Source organism: Osmia lignaria, chromosome 14, assembly GCF_051020975.1.
Source record: "Osmia lignaria lignaria isolate PbOS001 chromosome 14, iyOsmLign1, whole genome shotgun sequence".
NCBI classification, from domain to species: Eukaryota; Metazoa; Arthropoda; class Insecta; order Hymenoptera; family Megachilidae; genus Osmia; species Osmia lignaria.
This window is the reverse complement of record NC_135045.1, coordinates 5,344,930-5,365,269: the sequence shown is the minus strand read 5'-3', so window position 1 is coordinate 5,365,269 and position 20,340 is coordinate 5,344,930. Positions and strand designations below refer to the sequence as shown.

The following is a 20,340-nucleotide window of genomic DNA, read 5'->3' as shown; positions in this document are numbered from 1 at the left end:
TCGCTCGCGAGTGCGCATCATCACGCAGGACCAGTTAGAGCGCATGCGCAGGACTAGCGAGGACGCATGCGCAGGACTACCCCAAGTGCATTCTTGAAATCAGGTGCTTGATCCGTTGCTCATGTCAGTTCGACGCAACGTAACTGTCAAAGATTCATCTCCTTGGTCACTTTTATTGCATAAATAGAGAGTAAATTTTTGCAAAAAGGAATTGAAATGTTCTTTTTTAATCTCGGGATCTGTGAAAACACGTTGATGTAATGGAAAAAATGATATCTAATGAAATATTCTATTAGCGTGACTGTTGGATTATCCAAAGTTTGCCAAATTTATATTTCCTTTTTCGTATTATTCTACAGATTTATTTACAAAAATGTTTAGATGGAATCAAGAACCACCCAGTATAAGAGTAACTCCATTTGAATATGATTCTGGAGTTCTTTATCGGATGTTTTTCACCCAGGAAATAGTCCGTAACATTTATTGGAAATGACGTAGAGTACATTAGAGGTGCCAGCATCCAGCAGGTTTGCGAGTGTACGTTTGAAGAACGAGCAAGAAAAGCGCGCGAGCGCAGTTTATCCGGTCAGTGCGTTCGCAGAAGTCGCTTTACTCCTACGTATATACAGGGACGGATAAATTCTAATGCTTCTGTGAAATATTTTCTCCACGTTGTTATTAAACAAAACAAATTTTATTGATTATAAATATAGGAGATCGGACAAAAATAAAATGCATATAAATATTTACGAATGTCTAAACTAGATTTGAGTTAGGTTTTAGCGCAACTTTTATTCATCACAACACGGAGATATTAATACAATTATTTTCTATTATTTCAAAAGATTTTTATAATCCTTGCTCATCTTTTCTTAGTATAATGCCGTTCTGGACGGAGTATGTTCAGGCCTGTGCCATATTTCTTTTTTCTCGCCCACGTTACGGCAGTCCTACCTCTAGAATCGTTATTTATGGTAATAATGAAACTGGAATAATCGAATTCTCAGTGGGTAGTGTAATATAATGGACGAGATTTAATAAAACCTTCTACGAGTTAAATTAGAATAGCGCTTTGCTGAAGAGATGTGGTAGCAAAAAATATTGAAACTTTTTAACATACTGTGAAATATATAAATAAGAGTGTTTTGATATCCTTTACGAGGTATTCGATTGAATATGAAAATAAAATTACATGCATATAAGCATTCACTGATGAAACAAAACTAACCTGCCGATGATGTCATCCTTACAATTCTTGCTAACGTGTTAAAACAGAATCTACATGATTCCTAATAAATACATGATCATTCTTTAATGCATATATTAACATTTAGTCAATGCTACCGTTAATCGGAAATTTATTTTGCATTACTGAATATTCTGAAGTGTAGTAATTACCCTATTATAGGGGAAAAAAAGAAATGGGTACGTCAATGATAAAAAAGATCCAGAAGAAATTATTTTTTACGTTCGCAATTTAAAAAAAAAAATATATTCTTGTTGTACTCTGTTAATGTTTTTCTTTCATATTTTTTAATTTCCTCAACTAAATAAAAAGAAAAATAGTGCAATCAAAATTCATTGTTCCCATATACATTACAATAATGTGTACCAAGATGTTGTTAAAAAAGATTTCTACATGTACTTCAAACAGTAAGAGCTTATTTTATCGACAGGTTCAATTGTAAATTAATTATGCCACAGACAAGGTATCTGGGTCTCTAGAGTCCCTTTACTATTTTCACTTTTTTTTTTTTTTATTAACCAGAGTGATCCATGGATCATTTAGACCGATGTAGTTCTTAAAATCGTCGTTCTAAATCATAGAGTGCGCAACAGAACATCTGACAAGAATCACTTTTTCAGGTATTTTGGTATTCCAGATCATGCTACACTTTCTATCAAACATTATTCTTTGTATTTGAATGGAAACATGATATACAGATATTTTCTAATAAATTATAATTAATTTAGACTAACAGCTTTTGATTTCCTTCTGATGAAACATGTCTTTTAAGTTTCATTCCTGAGCATAAGCTCTATGTATTCCCGGAAGAACCAGGAACAGAGAACATGCATAGATTTCAAAAGTAATAGCCTTTCGTTTCAAGATTAGCAATAAGTAGTAAAGAGAAAACACCCGCAGAAGGTTGTACCCACTAGGGACCACGATACCATGGATGTGGATTCTGTTGATACAAGTGCAAAACATGTTTCGAGTACTCGTATGCGTACGGTATTAATCAGCAGCTCTCACTTAGTAAGAGGAACTGGATGGCAAAAGTACGTAGTAATGTGCGAAGGAAAAGAACAAAAAGGTGTGGTTGTCACTACGCTTTATAAACACGCGCACTGTTTCCGTTTTGCGTGTTGTGCGCCTGCGCTGAAGTCACGTCAGAACATGGCCGACGAAGTTAAGAACATTGAGCTCTAGTCCATCTAAAGTGTAAATTACGGTAGGTAGAAGTATTTAGAGGTAATGTATGGCCAACAGAGAGAGATGTTAAGTAGTGTATCTCTCCTTTTTTAGATGCATTACTGAATATACTGCAGTAAATGTGTATGTGTATATACTACAAAATGAAAGTTATGATGAATAATTCACATCGGTTATTAATTAAATGAATATTTATATCAAATTATAAAGCATAAATAGAGAAGGTACAATCAAGTACAATAAATCAAATTTAAAACACAATAAATCTTCGTCAGTTGTTATATACAGTAGTTACTCGATAATTTCTCCTTTCTTAGAAAGGCCTACCTCTAGAGCACGAAAAGTGCGGAATTATCGAGTGACTACTATATCACAATTAAGCCTCTAACGATCATTCCATGACATACAGGCATGCTGAAAGTCTTGATAATCATGGTTTAGTGGGTTTACTATATAAATCCAGCGTTAGGCATTGGGGCAGGGACATAATCTTTAAGAATTTAGATAAACGTATTCGGGACGCGGTACTATTGTCGTAAGCCAATCACCAATCGCAACTTTTTGCAGCGGGCTAAAAATTAAAATTCAATGATTTGTATGAACATCAAGCGCAAAAATAGTTATTTAAGACTTTCAAAATTGTTAATATTCTACTTCCTAAAGTTTAATACATGTAATTATGATGTTTTAACACGCTTTTATATTATGTGTGTCATATATTTTAGATGTTCAGATATTTCTCAGGAATTTTCTACCGTAAAGTAAGTAGAATATCTATGTGACATAAATGAGGGGCATTGTTTTCTGGGTATCGCCGTATTAATAGAGATTCCGTAATGGTAATTCAGCAAGAGTTTATTATTAGATTTTGGTGAACAGTTTACAGCATAATCATTAATATTAGAATTTAATCGTATGCGATTCCACTGTCTGTGCTCCAATTAATTTATAAATGTAATTTATTTTTAATTTTTAATAAGATCTACTAGTGCTAATGTGATAATTACATTAAACAATTTCATACTTTCTTTTAATTAATTAATAAAACTGTAAAAATTTCTCTTTCCAATTGTACAGCATTGTTCTAAATTCAAGTACAGTTAATTACGATATAGCGTAACGAGGATAATAATGTTAATGAGGTTTCGACGAAACAGGTCTGGTTTATTAAACCCGTGTACTTTTATTCCTATTTTTCACTACTAAAATTATGTGTTACTAGTTGTTTACTTCGTTTACTAAATTAAAAGAAAAGAAGTTACTCGATTTATTTTACGAACAAATACTACCATACCGCCCTCTTTAGGTGTGCTCTTTCACTTCTTACGTTCTCTGCATTTTCATCGAATTTATCGATCCATCTTGTCGCTTTCAAGAGAAAAACATAATTAAAAATAGAGATTTGATCCTTTCGTATTATTTTATGATTTTATAAGTGTCAGATAGACTTGATCTCTGATTGGAATTATAAGAAATCATAGGAACATTGCTTATTCAAGTAAGTTAATTAATCTAACTCCTTTGCGCTATTCATTCTTAAATGCTCCAAAATTCTACATAATTTCTATACTAACAGATCGAATTAGCTCTTCCAACAATTGTAACTGATCTATGATCCCCAATATAAACATGTACTACATTGTCGATTCGCAATCTCCGTGAGAGAAATTTTGCTTGACCATCAAACGAGTCAACAAATTCAGACATCGTCGAGAATTTTTCAGCAAGCTACGTTACTGGCTACTGGTCTATACACGCGCAACTCGAATGGGTCTATCGGTGCGGTTTGGTTAGAGCTCTAACCAGTACTGTTCACAGTAGGGGCCCCTTATTTAATCTCCCACCATTTCCTTTGGCTTTATAACACAGACGAATCAACGCGCGCACAATTTCGACTTGCAGCCTATCTGTGAGAAAGCACACGTGAAGGGGCTCTTCGACTGCGCTAGACAGCACTGCGACCAGAGTCTAGCATTGAGGGAGAAAACAACAGAGCAGGAAAAGTGGTGGGGGTACTCGGAGCTAGGTTCAGTGTAGGGGGATGGGTAAGGCGGTGAAGTAGGAGGTGGTGGCGGCTGCGCCGGGTATCCGACCGGGACAGGCAGTGGTGTCGGAAGATGGAGAGAGAGTTGGAGAGAAAGAGAAAGAAACGAATGGAATGGAAAGGCAGTCAGGTTAGCCGAGGAACGGTGGGGGAGGCCAGGGACGAGGCAAGGCAAGCGATTTAGCTGCTGCTGGTTTGGCGAGACACGAGTTGGAGTGCCGAGAGAGCAGCCGAGGTCCCGTTGCGCCGGGATAGGCGTCATGAAAGCGCGCCAGTTGACCGAGTGCACCTCTCGTCGCACGAAACCGCGTATTTGCTGCCGTTGATCTTACGTTGACCTCCTCGTTTTCTGCTTTCGTGGCAAGGACTTGACCCGCGCCTATACTGCTCCTGGCTGTCACTTCTTCCTTGCTGCTCCAGCGCTGGATCTCTGCCGTTACGTTCCGTTTGGAGAAAGGATCCGTGTATAATACCATTTCGTTGTTCCTAAAGACAGTGTACTCATTTCCAGTGATGTGCCCGAAGTGTTGTTCTTCAGTATGTGATCACGGATGTGCTAGTACCCCTGACACGACGCTCCAGTGGTGAAATAGGACAACAGGAGTGGGTGTGTGTGCATGTGCATGTATGGAAGAGGACTGTTAGCTGACAAACGTGTATGTGGATATTGTTCAACAGTTTGCTCGTTCCACGTACGATCTTCTGCCACCTTGTTATTGACATATTGATTTCGTCGGTATGCCCTTTCTCGTGGCGAAGCAGCCTGGACAGTGAGCGAAAGAATGAGAACTCGTTTCTGTCAGTAGGCACGACCGCATCGAACGAAAGTATAAAACGTGCTTTGCTTTCGCGTTGATAGCTTCGTGCGGCTGCCGTTTCACCTTGACGTTGGAGCATCGAACGTTGCGGCACGTTTCGGCAGATATTCCGAGAATAATGCAGAATCGAAAGTGACAATCGTTGGTATATCCCGAAGTTTTGCAACGCTTCGTTCGTAGCTTGATTATAAATGCAAAAGAACGAAGACAATGGATGAAAAGAAATCACGCTAGACTGTATGGATAGACGATTCGAATTCATTCGGTGTCCTGTAATGCTATTTACATAATTTAGCAATATTAACGCAGGTCGTTTTAGACACCGCATCAGAATCAGACGCACAAACAAAAGAATCATCCTCCTCTAATAGTTAATATTTTCGTATTATCGTTTTCTTTTTTTTTACGAACTTCGTACATTCCAGTCATTTCGTCAAACGCAAACCACCCAAGGTACAAAATAATTAAGGAACAAGCTAAACTTCCGCTAATCTATTGATAAGCAAATTGACAGTCTTAGGAGGATCTTATTGTCTAATAACCGTGACATCTTCGATTTCGGCTCGCTCGGTTCGTTAGCTCGTCTGGAGGGTAGCATCCCTCCGGGTCGTTATCCCATTCCGTGAGCTGACAAGGAGGGGTACACGCACTGGGAGGTAGAATCCTACCAACCAGCAGCTATTCCACGCCGAGAGTTTTAGATTGCACTCGAAGAGAAGAAATGGCCCCCTGCAATGTCTCCAACGACCATGTCCATCGTCGATGAACACAGTTATTAGTCCGTCTAATACCTCGGTTAAGCATGTCGTCCGTGTGGTCGTCGTTCGTCGACTTTCTAGCTTGACATTCCACGTGGAAAACGTCGTACAAGTTGCATACATTTAACAGTCATGACGAAAGGAGGAACTAAAAGGTTAATGAACGATAGAACAAGAAAAAAGACAGTCGGCTAAGTCGCAGCAGCAGCAGCAGCAGCAACAGGGGACGTCCCAAAGGCTGAGTCGAACAAAGTGTTTAGCGAAGTAATTAATCAGGAAGAACGTGTTCAGAGACAGCACTGAACTGTCGTTTGCAACATTCCTACCAGTATATCCGGAACAACGCAGAGGGGAGAGGCGTACAAGTGTTCCGGGTAGCCAAACTCGACCCAGCTCGGATATGGCAGCTGTCGTTCTTCCACGGCTCCATAGTGATCAGCAGTGCTGTTACCGGCAGTATAGTACCTGTCAATCGTGCGAACAGGTGTTGTCGCGAGGCGTCCAGGTTGGGACACGCGGTTCCTCGTGATACCGGATCCCGGTGTCGTCGATCGATCAACAGACACGAGCTTAGCTCGCGCGCTTTCTTACCGACCGAAAGTGTTTCTGTGATACGGTGAATGTGAATCGAAGAGGAAGTACGGCGTAAAAGGAAAAGAGGAAAATACAATTGCTGCATCGCTGTCAGCATGATTCTATTAAGGATGATGAACGTGGCCATCGATTCACCGTGGCCTGTGTCCAGGTTTCGCGGCACTCTTCTACTACTCCTGACGCTACTCGCCGAGGTGAGTAGGACGTGAGGTGATGGATAATCGTATGAATGTAGGACGTGTTGTTGGAATGCCTTCCTAAGACAGAGTCTCTGCACGCGCGGACCTACGGCATTCGAAACCTCCTTTATGCTCAACGTTTTTCTGACTACCTGATTTTAACGATGGAAGTGTACGACCTTCGAAACAACGATTAGGCCCAAATTTTGCACAATTGCAAGGAAACCCTAATAAAAATTATTTTGCAAAGTTATATATTTACCTCTCCAAAACAAGAGAGAAATTCAGTTGGGTGCTTAATGCAATTTAAATAGTTAACTGGATGTTAAAATTTCTCCTTTATTTAGGAGATGTGGCTTTATGATATTGCAGAAATATTGCGTCTATGGTCTTTTATAATTGTGCCATGTTTGGACCAAATCAGTGCCCCAAAGATCCTGTACTTCCTTTGTAAGCGTATTAACCAAAGACCATTTATATAAATTGTTGTCTATAATTGTAGTGGTTATTAAATAAAATATACTTCAATTGATCGATAAATCTTACCCCATCTTTACTCGCATACGTACTTACTTACTGATTTAAAATTTCGACTGAGTGACTTCAAGTCAACAAGTTTCATGAAACGAAAGAATCATAATAAAGAAGAAGAGACATTTAATGAAATATTTTTGTATCCATAATGAACCGGCATAAGTATCATAAAAATAAAATACATTTTTGTTATTAGTATTGTCAGCGTTTCTCTTTGTAAAAGAAACCTTATAGAATTTTCTTCTTTAAAATGATAATGTAAAAGTACTTTGATTTCTGAATAAGAAATGAAAGAAATATCGTTATTCTTTTCAAAAAGAATATCAGAATCATTATCATAAATATTTCTTCTTATAGATCACTATTCACGTTAGTATCTGGTAAAGAAGAATTATTCATTCTTTCAGATAACACTTATATAAGATTTATATAATTCGAATTAGTCGTTATTTCTACGCTTCTCAATTTTACATACCTCTGTTCATAACTACGATTATCAGACGTACATTGAAACTCGTGTTTCATTATTATTTCCCCAAGAAGACACACATTCTTCTTGTTATCGTCTATATTAAATACACGATAAAATATTTGGCAAATAAATTATTTAGAAATGATTTATTTTTCAAATAAGATATTAGACCTACATCTGCCTATATCTCTATTTTCAAATGAGTTTATTTATTATCTTATTTGGAGTAATTATTTATCTTTTTCATTTCAAACAAAAAGAGCCGAGCTTTAACATGGTATTTGGTATAAGAAAACCATGTTTTCAAAATAAACTTCCGAAATTGTGTCCATAATAAGTTCCCTCTAACGTTGCATTTGAAGAAGTGCATCATCAGCTTCTGCGACATCAACCGTAGTGGTACCCAGTTAAAAATGTCTCGAGATAAATATTATCAACTGTCGTAAGAACTTAGAGCATTTCTCAGTTGAAATTCCCTCAGCTTGATAGTTTACGAGCGTTCACTGCAAATGTGAGTCGTGGTCGGTGAAGGGGAACACTGTCAATATCTAGTCTTCTTTGCGTGGCCGATTTCTGTCTCCGCGTTGCGAAACTCGTCTGACTTTTCCAGCTGTCGAGAATGCCTCCTCGCAGCCCGATGCCCATTGACCCCTGAATTTGTGGTCCAACAAGTTACGAGCGTTACTTATCTACTCGTTTACTCACCATACTGAGTTTCCGTGAAACGAAAGCTTTTATTTTATGGAACTTACAGATTGTGAAATTAATATAGGTAATACCAATATTCATTAGAAGTATTGCTTTTATTTACCTATTAAGTATTTTTAATTGGGTTATTGCTACGTGATGTTTCTGAGAAAAAGATTGAATGATATAAGAAGATATATTTTTTCATGGCTTCAATTCTCTTACAAGTGCAACGATGCACCGAAGAGGGAAATGCATATTATTTTTTATGCAGATTAATTTGAACTATTTTGTAATAGAAGTACGAGGGTATAATATTAGGAAAATCAATCATTTCTGGAGATATTTCAATTTTAAAATCGAGATAATTCAAGCATTAGTAATTTTACCACTCCAACGATTAGTTAGATTATTTAATAGAACAGCATGGATCAGCAATAGATTAAATAGGGCTTATGAGATTGATCTCAGCCAGTTCAGCATTCTACTTAATTTGAGTATTTAACGCGTCACGCAGCATGGCTATTACGTACACTTAATTACGTAATAGGTTTTAATTTCCCTGTGTTGTAACAAAGGTTGCTGGTTTTATCTAACATCGCCCTTTTACGGAACATCGAAAAAGTTGTAACTGTTGAAAAATTAAATTCAAGATCTGTTCATTCATAAATTCACTTTTATCACTCACAATTAACTCTTCGTAAAGAAATTGATGTTTACTTATTTAATTAGAAATGATTTTATTTATAATATTTAGTTAAAAATTAGCTAATGGAAAATACTGAATATCGTTGAAATAATGTGTAAAATATAATATAGAAAAGTTTTTATAGTTATGGTATTATCACTTTTAGAACAGATCACATGCTACTTCCGATTAATGGAAATACTGTAGCCTTCCGGTAAGAACTGTCATATTGTTAGATTTTTACGAGTTTGTTGCTTTCAATTGTACAGTTTATTTTCACGGAGCTTATATTTTATGAATCTGCAAACATTCTCGATCAGATTTGCATTTGGTGATTGCGAAGGCCAGTCCTATGCCATCATTATCTTTCTATTAGGTTATCCAGAAAGTTTTAATCCTTTTCTCCTATTTATTTTAAGAATAAATATAGTCTATTTTAGTCTAATATTTATACATTTTTCCCATTCAATGAATAAGCAAAAGAAAAGTTCGTTCACGTTGAAAACAATCGAGAACAGGCGTTGTCTGTCATTCGAGCGCGAAGCGATTTCATTTGCTACGAACCACGTTGGCTTAACCAACTTTCGCCAAAGAAACTTTCCTCCTCTCGATAAACCATAATGTATATACTCAGTTCTTCGGCTGCAAAGTTTCGTTTCATTCGAGGAATATTCTGTAACTTCTTATTTTTTAATTACTGAAAAACTCCATTTAGATCTTTCCATGGATGATGCTATTATAGATCAGAATGAAGATACTTTCAAACTTTTACCTGTGATTAATAAGAGAATTATTAGCAAATATAATTTGAACATTAATTTCCCTAATCCTTTCGCTGTGATAGGCAACAAATTTATAGCTCTGACATAATTCCTTGCTAAATAATATTAAAATGTTAATTAATGTATTGTTAGCAACAATAATTATTTATCGTTAAGGGGGAAGGTGGAAGTTGTACTTAGGAACACGATAACTTAGATGCTGTTTGATGAATTTTTTAAGCACCTGTAGGCACCAATAAAGGGTTAATGAAGTGTACTTGCTATAAACAGTCCTAAATTAAAAGCATGTACTTACTTGTTAATTAGAAAAAGAAATTTGGATGCTGAAATTTGACTATCTATTTCTAAAACATTTTAGTCTTAAATAGTTGCCTCCCAAGTTAATTTTCATTGTTTCCACGTTCTCACGCAAAATATCGACGTATGAATGGAACATTATAATGTAGTAGATTATTTACATGCGTCGGTGAACAGTAACTAGGTTAAGTGAAAGTGAATAAAGATCGGTATAAAAACAATGAAAAACGGATATGGGAGACAACGGCCGCAGGTTGAAGGACAGAAAAAATTGCGGAATTTTTGCATCCTTTAAGGTTATTCTTTATTTGTTACCAGAGGTGTAAAAAAAATTAAGCAATATATGCATTTATAGAGGTTTAACATCATTTGTAATTTTCTGATAAAAAGCAGTAAACACTAATTATAAGTTTATCTTTAAGAACAAGTTTTGAATGCAAATGAACGATGGGCAAACATCCTGATTTCTAAAATTCTATTATTTCAAAAGATCAATTAGCAGTGATAATTTATGAAAATAAAAACAAGCCTAAACGTTGAAGGTAACGTAGAAAACGATTCCACGGTTGTTTGGCAAACAAGGTGAAATTATAATTAACTCGACTGCACGATACAAGAGATAAGGTAATAAAATATAACAGACATCTGTTTCAATTTTGTTGCAGCGAGCTGATTTCACGGACGAGCGAGAATTTTCGCGTTATTGTATTTGCATCGGTTCTGTTTTCAACGTTACAACGTCCGTTCGTGCAATTAATGTAATTTATGATGAAATTTTCCGCGAATGAAATATACGTCTGGCTGTGTTAACATAACAAAAAAAAGAGACCGCATGTTTCAAAACTTTAAACAACGAGTATATTGCTCAAATGTCTGAGATGTTTTAAAATTGTTATAACAATTATTTATAGCAATGCTAATTAGGCCGAAAATGATTGATTTCTTATAATTGTTGGAATCTTGAAAAGTAAAGGATTTCTTGATATCTTTTAAAAAGTTTGTTCATTTAGTTTAGACAATTGATTGTTCATTTTCTAATTACTCAGTCATTAATAACTTAATCAATAATACTGATTAAAACGTTCAACAGCAGTAAAGAAGTTTCTAAATTAAAATTCCACAACTTAGGAATATATTACTGTTTCAAATTTTCCATTTTTACTTATCCCACTGTACATGAATAAAGAAACAAATATTATCGAGCAACAAGAATTCAAATTAAAAACAGTTCGTGATAGAATTTCTGCGTAATTTCATGTATGCCTTAATTGTGCGATATCGGAGTTATACATTCCATACGTCATTGATAATACAATTATAGGTATCTGGAATTTAGGTTACTGCAGTACTGATTGAAGCTATCAAAAGCAATTGAATATTCGAAATTGCCAAAGTTCACTAATCAACGTCTTTATTGCTGATAGCACATACCAGTAACTCATATGATCCCAACAAATGGATTCATGCCATTTTGGAACGCACAGTTTCGATGTATCGTTGAATTTGAAATTTCAAACGTAAATTGGAAGCGAATTGTTCAAATTTCGTCGTGGAATTTTCACTAAGCATGGATCGGGAGAAAGCCGTGACATTATTGGCCCAGAATTCGAGGCTCACGATCGCATGCTAAATTAAGCATTCTCTACGCTACGGAGTCCCTGTTCGTCGAATGGATCGCGAATAACTGACATCGTCAGCTTTAACTCGACCGTTACGTTATGCTTACGATGCGTTACGACGGAAACTTGGCTGGTTCATTGGTTAACGTAGCGCGAAAAACTCCCGTCAGAACTATCTTACGCAGGGACAAGCATTAGGGTAATTTCTCGGAGGTGGGCGATGTGTTGTAAACCAAACAAATCAGAGCAACGGTACACACCGTTTTAACATTTATTTAAATAGTGATTTCCTGGGGTTTATTATTTTCTTTATTGTAAATACTATTTTACAGAGTATTACACAAATTTTATACTTTTACATAATGCATATTTTGTTTAAACGACACTACATTCATTTCGAAAATTAAGTTTTCTTTATCACTAATTTCTTACGTGATAACATCCATAAATATAGTGATAACGTTGGAGACAGTAGGGTTGTCTCTAATTGAGCCAGAACAACTAATTACTAAAACTACCTAGTCCTGAAGGTGATTGAAAAGTTGGGTCGTCGTCCTGGCTTGTTTGGATTACAGAGATTACCCTGATGCTCATCCCTGATTTTACCCACTCAAGGGTTTTCCATTGATCCAAAGCGAACCCTTTCCTTCCTCAGGTAGTTCGTCCCTCGTTGAGGTAAAAATAAACTGAAATTTCCATTAGAAAAACTTTCTTCGCTGTGAACATCGTATATACTAAAAATAAATTACATACTGTAGACCCTGATTAAGAAATATTTTTAATAGAAAGGTGGAATGGAGCTGGAGTTTTAAGTACATTTCTATGTATCAATGAAAATAATGTGATGTTTTTGTTAGAAATATTCGTTTCATTGTAAATAACGATCAGGATCTATTTTTCGTAAAATTCTTAAAAAGGTGTGATATTTAGCAATAGTTTTATGTTTAAATGAAATTATGTTCATGTATACTTCCTTCTGTACTAAAGGTGTTTTCCGTAAGTTCATCTCTTTGTCTTCGAAGCACATCCTTCGTGAATAAAGAGGGAAAAATGTGGTTTCGATGAATTTAAAATGTGCGAAATTTCCAGCAATAATCATCCTTCCTCGAAACAATCTAATCTGGCGATGCAACATCCTGACAACAGTTGGATCTAACCAGTAATCGTTGGATAAAATCTGCATGCGATTAACGATCTTACTTCCTGTTTACCAGATGCTCGATACGTTTCTACTAGCTTGTGCAATCTGATGTTTTATGCAACCAATGAATTCTCGAGAATCAGACAAAAAAGCTATTAAAATCTTTACAGCCACGATGGTGATCAGTACTATAAATTTAATTTAATTGAGTAATTACAAAGGGCATTCGAAGTACCATTTATTCCTTGGATACAGATTTAAGATTAGAGCTAATTAATTAATAAATATGAGCAAATATGTGCTAGTTTAAATTTGTTTAATATTATTTCAAATCAGTCATGTTAGACTCATCATTCTGTACTTTAGCACAAGAAATGCACGATGAATCTGATTCATGAAGCGTACCCGAGGGGTTAGCACTCTATTTACAATTAGAGATAAGCAAAACAATCGTATCTTGAGTTCTCATTGTGAAAGGATGAAGTAATCAACAATATTCTGTATGCCAATCACAAAAATTAATAACCAGCAACAATCTAGATTCGAGTAAATAATGATAAGTACCTAATCAAACTTCAGCAGATTATAAATCTTTCATTATCTAAATCTTGACATTATACTAATTTGTCCAAGAATGAATACTTTAAAAAACTAAGAAGCAACCTTTTTAAAATTTACACCATTTTTTGCAAATGATTCAAAGGACGGTATTAGCATTCAAAAATATTTCATCAACATAATGTCGAAATTCGCATATGTATTTAATCAGATAAACGTTATAACCAGTTTTTAAAGTGCAAAGTTCGATTCGCTGAAAAAACGACTAACGCGTCTTTTCTAGTATATCTGCGGTAGCAATGTTACTCATAGCTGCGATTGTTATTTCACGATATCTTTTAATTTTCGATCATACATAATATACGAATATGTCTTCCTATGAATACGTTGCTTCACTGTGGTTCAAAAATTATAACATCGAGTGTTCTATCAAAAAAATGAATGAAAAAGGATAAACGGAAACCGTGACACGTTTAATCGAAAAAGGAGGAAAGTGTCACGAAAAGGAGCCGTCTTCTAAGGAATTTGTTGCGAGAAATGCGTCCGTCTGACAAATAAGGTGCGTGGAGTCGCGCAACTTTTGATTTTGCGTAATTAAACTTTACGTAATAAGCTACTTCGACCGTGCAACTCTAGAAACGCTCAGGCCACAAAATTTTTAACGATTGCCTGTTAATTAGTCTTTTTAATAACAACTCTGGTTATTCTAGTTGCGATCAAGTGTAGCATGGCTGCTGCGGTTTACTTTATTTCTGTTAATAGCTGTAATTTTATTTTTTTAACTGAAAGAAATATCGATAATACGCAACAGTTTATGTAAACGTCAGACATAATTAATAATGTAGGAGAAATAGTTTTTTATATACAAATAAAGAAAAAAGTATAGCAAATAAAAATCTAGCCATGTCAAATTACATAAAATAGAAATTGCAATTTTTTTATTAATTCAGGATGTTAACAAAATCACTAATTCCACTTTCTGAATTTTTTAAAATTTTAGTTTTGATTAACATTTTAATTTCTCTACTGTTTCGTTTTGTTTAATGGCGAATAAATGAGCGGCTCAATTGTGAATGATAAATTCATCATCATTAATTATCACTTGTCAACTCTTTCCTGACACTGATTTCTAAAATATCCCGGATTCGTTTCATCTCCGGCTATAGGTATTGTGCACGGGCCCACGTGAACACAATTTCTACGTGTCTGAACTGAATACTCGCACAATAATGCACGGCATAACGGAACATTGCGGACGTAGCTTGAACCGCAATTCGAGAGAGCGGAGGCGGATAGAAACGGTTCTTCATCGATCGACCGTAAAATGCTTTTCATTCGATCGAAGCATTTGCGTGCAAATTCATCCTACTACCGCTGAAAATCATCCCGCGAGAGCTTCATTCTGCAAACTTTCGCGATACAGTCGTTTTCTACCACGCGATGCCTGGCGAAAGGTGTAGCTTCATTGAAACATGGACTTCAGAGACGCGTTTATGTGCTTCTCTTTGTTCGTTAACACGTCCACTGCTGTGATGGTCACTAGAAATCTTTATATTATCTGTAAATTTTGTATACTCAGGTAAAATAAGTAAAAGGAAATAGAATATAAAGTTTGCATAACGATAACGTTATAAACCCCCATCCCCTGCTAGTCCCAGTTTTCTTTATTTTAATATTTCTTTGGGTTAGTTTTCTTTTGGTGACTAAAAATTATTGCCTTTTTCAGCAACTTTGTAGTTTTCGATTTTTTCGAAATACCGTACTAGCCTACTCTTTGGTACTAGGGGACATGGTTGAAAATAACAAAAAAAACTAATTTTACACATTCGGTTTATAGGACTTCGGAATACGACGAATCATCGATATAAGTCAATATGGTGTCATATTCACTTATCAAATACGCTGGAAATGTTTGATTTTTATAATTTTTAAACAAGTGGATTCTGAAACCTAAAAGACCCATAGGCTTTGCCTATGATTTCGGTAATTTTCGAAAATTTGAGTGTAGGGATCCTGAAAAGAAAATGCCAGAAAAGTAGAATACCTCCTCGAGAGAATACCAGCTTCGAGAGAAGCTGAATCGCCTATTTCTGAAACACAGAAGGGGTTAAATGTGACCTTTTAACGCTTAGAAGAGAAAAAAAGAGCCGAAAGATGTTCACGGAACCAAGCGGTTTCTTTTACAGGAATGACGTCAGAATTCCAGGATCCTTTGGGCGCACGTGGTGCACTCGGCTGTATCATTTGTATTTTTATCCCGCGCGATTTAATCTACCCCAGCATGGCGCGGCTCGGAAGTCGAAAGAAAATTGGATGGCTTCCGTCGCGTGGGAATATTCTCAAGGAATTAAAACTCCAGGAAGTAGGTGCTGATCTGAACAATAGCGCAAAACACGAATTACATAATAATACGTGCTCGATGGTCAAACAAACGTACAAAGTAATGCAGTATTTTGAAAAATTATTTCTTTTTTGATTAATTATTTTTTATAAAGAAAGGGGTAGTAATATAGCTCCCAGTTTTATATTCCTTTCTAAAATCTAATTCATAATTCAAATTGCTTTAAATTTTTCCTTAAATATAGATACTGATCTACACTTTGAAAATTATTACGAACCGCAAAGGGTTGATGTTCTTTGAGACAGGCCACTAACGAGTCATATGGTGCGTTAAACTTGCAATCAACAGCGTGGGATGTTGAAGTGTGAGAAAATGTTTGCTTCATCTGCCATCTTGATTGCTCGAGTTTTTGTTAGGGTTCAATAAAAAGCTGTTACTCTCATTGCTACTTCCTTTTTTTACTAGTTTTACTGCAGCACATTAGTTGGAGCAGCAAGAACCATTAAATATTTTTCATTTCTCATTTAAAAGTTCAATGTTCAATAGATTAGACGAATAATGAATTTCATCTAAGTGTATGTTTATTTCATCCGATATTAAGTAAAGAATAATAAGTATGAAAGGGTGAAAGAATCATGATAAAGTGCTGGTATGACTAATCACACGAAGGACGTTGGATTCATACTTACTATGAGTCATGAAAATATTCGGACAGTAAGGTTCGTTTGAATTTGATGCTTAATTATGGAAGGAATGAATTTGAAATTATTTTTTTCAATAGATTATTATGTAATTAATATGACATAGTTGTATAGCACCAAAAATTAAATGGGGTCATACTCAGTTATCATGTTACTATCAAGGTTGATTTCGAGCAGTCAGTTTCAATAATTTTCTGTTTAACCCTTTTACTATTATGATATTTCGCTATAAATTTTAAAATAGCACACAGGCAATGGAAAATTTTTTAAATGAAAACACCTACGTTAAAAGATTTCTTATAGTAAACAAAATTGTATGAAGAATATTATTTTATTGATAATTTAATATAAGTACAGTTACCGGCAGAGACCGCCATAACGAAAGGGTTAATGTGCGCTAGCTTACATACACATCTTGTAGCTGAATTAAAAAGAAGAATAAATGATAAATTAAGGAGAAATTTGAAGAGAAATGTTTATTACTCTTTTGTGAACGAGCGCACTGAAGTCTGGCGATATTAACGTTATATAAGGAAGATGGTTAACAATTAATTAATCGAATAGAAACGATGCACGGTGAATTACATTATAAAACAAAATTTCACTTTTACAGGAAGGTTAACTGAAAAGTGAAAGTGACGAAGAGAAGACATGATTCGATTGTAGTTTCTAGTGACTCATTTCAATGGCTATATCGAAGTAAACCGGACTCGTAGATCAATTATTATGTAATTCTAACAAGGTCTTTGGAGATTTGCATCTTAAATAAAATGTTAAAAATAAAGAATCACATTGCCTTTAAAATAGTGATCATCAGCAAACATCAAAAGTCAATAATTTCTTATAGTGTATTCATCCCATAGTATCTTCGCTAATCATCACCTATGCACAATCGATGTGACATTAAAATTCTTTAATAAAAAAATAGAGGAAAAAGCAATTGGATTCATTGTCAGGATAGCGAAAAAATGCTTGTGTGTAGAGATTGATCTGGCATCGAAGAAAACTCGCGCGGTATGCGTTTCAAGAAAACCGATTAAAATTTTCTTTCACGCGTTCCCTGATTGAAATTGCATGTCACGCGTCATCGGCACAAGTTTTTCTAAACCTCCTCGTTTCCTGTATGTTGCTCGATCGTAACAGAGATGTACGAGATCCCGGTGTACATCGTGGCTCGTTGATTTATTATATTTCTCTCCCGTCTGCTCTATTTTCGTGCCGCATCCTGTCTAGCTAGGCCAGGATGTACTCCAAGCCCACATCCGGATGTGAGCGTACAGGGTCGAGTAACACTTGCACTTGCCCTTGCTGTATGTATTTTCGACACCACTTATAGCGGAACATCCAGACGACAGCCAGGTCAAAAATAATGATTTTGAGAAAATCTCAATTCTACTTTTCGACGTAAGAAGGACCCTAATACGATATGATTAATATAAATTAATCATTGCATCCCTTTTCTATCATTATTACCAGTGGATCTGCAGTGATCAAGTTTTATACGGTTGTATAATAAACGTCTAACTGTAATTTGAATATTGCAATGGAGGAATGTTATTAACTGAATTGCTTGGGAATTAACAAGAGCGAGTGAATTGAATACTTATCACAAGCTGATCGATAACATCAAGGAGTGTTCTTCGTCACGCGAAATGCGCGTGACAACGACCTTAACGATTGTCCAACTTTACTGTCCGTTCCGTTATTAGCGTGAAATTCTTCAATTTCGTTAATTGCTGGTGGTCATACCGATTAAATCTCAGCGTGCAAATTCATCGAAATAAAAATGAATAGTGTATTGATTACAAAACTTAATTTGAAGTTACTAATTATCCTTAATATAACAATGCAACACTTATGTATGCTGGAAATTAATATTTGAAAAAATAGTTAAAAATTTAGGGAACGAAAATAAGAAAGGGTTTAAAAATAAATATAATTTGTAGGCATTGCAGCAGTCTACCCCAAAGTTCATTAAAATTTGAAGGATATAGGGGTGGTTTTCTTATGAGTTACCTTGTAAATATTATGAAGCAGCAGAAAATTAAAAAATATATAAGTTTTTGTAATAATAAAAAAATAATTTATCTGAAAGCGGAATCGGAATAAAAAATCACACTTTTCAATTTCGCTTTCTATTTCGTTCTTTTGTAAATTGCATTGCTGTGTTTTGGACTTATGTAAAGCGACATTTAACCATTTTAATTATATTCCCTTTAATTAACTTTAATGGCAAATCTTAAAGTTTGAATCTACTGTCAATAATTGATTAACAAATAATACAATCGAAGTTGCTTTGTTTCATTTTGTATTAAATTACTGTGGTAGATCCTCCTGTACGATTAGTAAAATTTTCACGAAAGCGAAGGACTTTCTCTCTGAAATTCAATTCGAAGGGATTGCGCGTTCCTTGTTTTTCTCCAGGATGTTTGTCTTTGACAAACTCGAAACCTTTCCTTTACGAGGGCTCAGGTATTCCATGCAGGACGCCACGTGTAGTTTATTTAGAGATTCGGGACCCATTCGTGAACCAGAAGCAAACTGAACGTACGTTCATATATCGAATTCCTGGTCCCATCATGAATTTAAAATGGAAGAAAACGGTGAAAAATTAGACATGATGAAAAGTAGACGCTTTCATGAATTAGTTCAAAAAAATCGAAGGTTATAGGAAATTACACCTAATTAACATCAATAGTAAAATATTCTTTAAGAAATCTATTTTTTCTATTTTTTTAGATGATACAACTGAAAAATTTAGGTAATGTTTAAAATCCTTCAATCACGCCTTCATTTCTGTTAACGGGTCTTTATATATTATTGAAAATTTTCAAAAGCAGGTATTGAATAATTTGTCAAACAAGTTGCAATGCAAATTCTGCAAACATTACGCAATGATTGACCAACGACAGTATTAACAGCGACCTTCATCCGGTCAGAGGATACCTGTGACTTATATAACTCATGAATGGTACAGTAACAATTACGAACATTATATCACAAAGCACTTACCACAAAACATCATGCTTCCTGTCTACGGGGTGTTTGGATAAATTAACATTCAAATTTTCCATTTAGTCCCCAGGTTTATTGAGAGTTATTGAAATGAACTTTTATTTCTATAAAATTGTTTTAATTATGTATTATGGCCCCAAATACTGTTTATTATCAAATAGAAAAATTTAAAAAATGCTATTTTTTGACCCCCAAAAATGGCCACTTCCCCTAGGTACCGCTTACTTGCGATAAAATGATTCATACTACTGGTAACTACAACTTTTATAGTAATCAGGATTCGTATGTGCGTTCTGGTTACAAGCTACTGGCAAATTTCCAAATAGAAAGTACATTATACTATGAAGAGATCAAAGACATTCTGATGTACGAGGTGCGGCTGAGTTTCTAGCAATCAAGTTACATTGCACAAATCAGAATTTGGGTTGACAGAAACTGTCGTTAAACAAACGAAAATAATCCTTGCGAGTTAGAAACGTCGCGTCGTGCTGTCAGTTATTTGCTACATACTGTCTCAATGCAGAGATCATTCTTCATTTTGCAATATAAGGCTACGTTTCCAGAATAAATACAGGAGACTGAGCGTTGGGTGTCTGAATTCTAGGGTATTCTACGTTCGAATCTACGTATAAAGATCAATAAAGAGAATGCAATTCTTCGTTCGCGTATGATAAC

General features: G+C 35.3%; 1 protein-coding gene across 3 annotated transcripts in view; it reads left to right on the top strand.

Annotated features, from left to right (window-relative positions):
• The first annotated feature begins 4,692 nt into the window (after positions 1-4,692).
• The window catches only part of Ptp10D (Protein tyrosine phosphatase 10D), a 41,489-nt gene continuing 25,841 nt past the window's right edge, over positions 4,693-20,340 (top strand). For 2 of the 3 annotated variants that reach the window (XM_034331249.2, XM_034331247.2), the window contains exon 1: positions 4,693-6,845. In XM_034331249.2, the coding sequence (XP_034187140.1) occupies positions 6,747-6,845 (99 nt within the window). In that variant the 5' untranslated portion in view covers positions 4,693-6,746. The remainder of the gene's footprint in view (positions 6,846-20,340) is intronic. The other variant, XM_034331248.2, reaches the window with a different exon arrangement.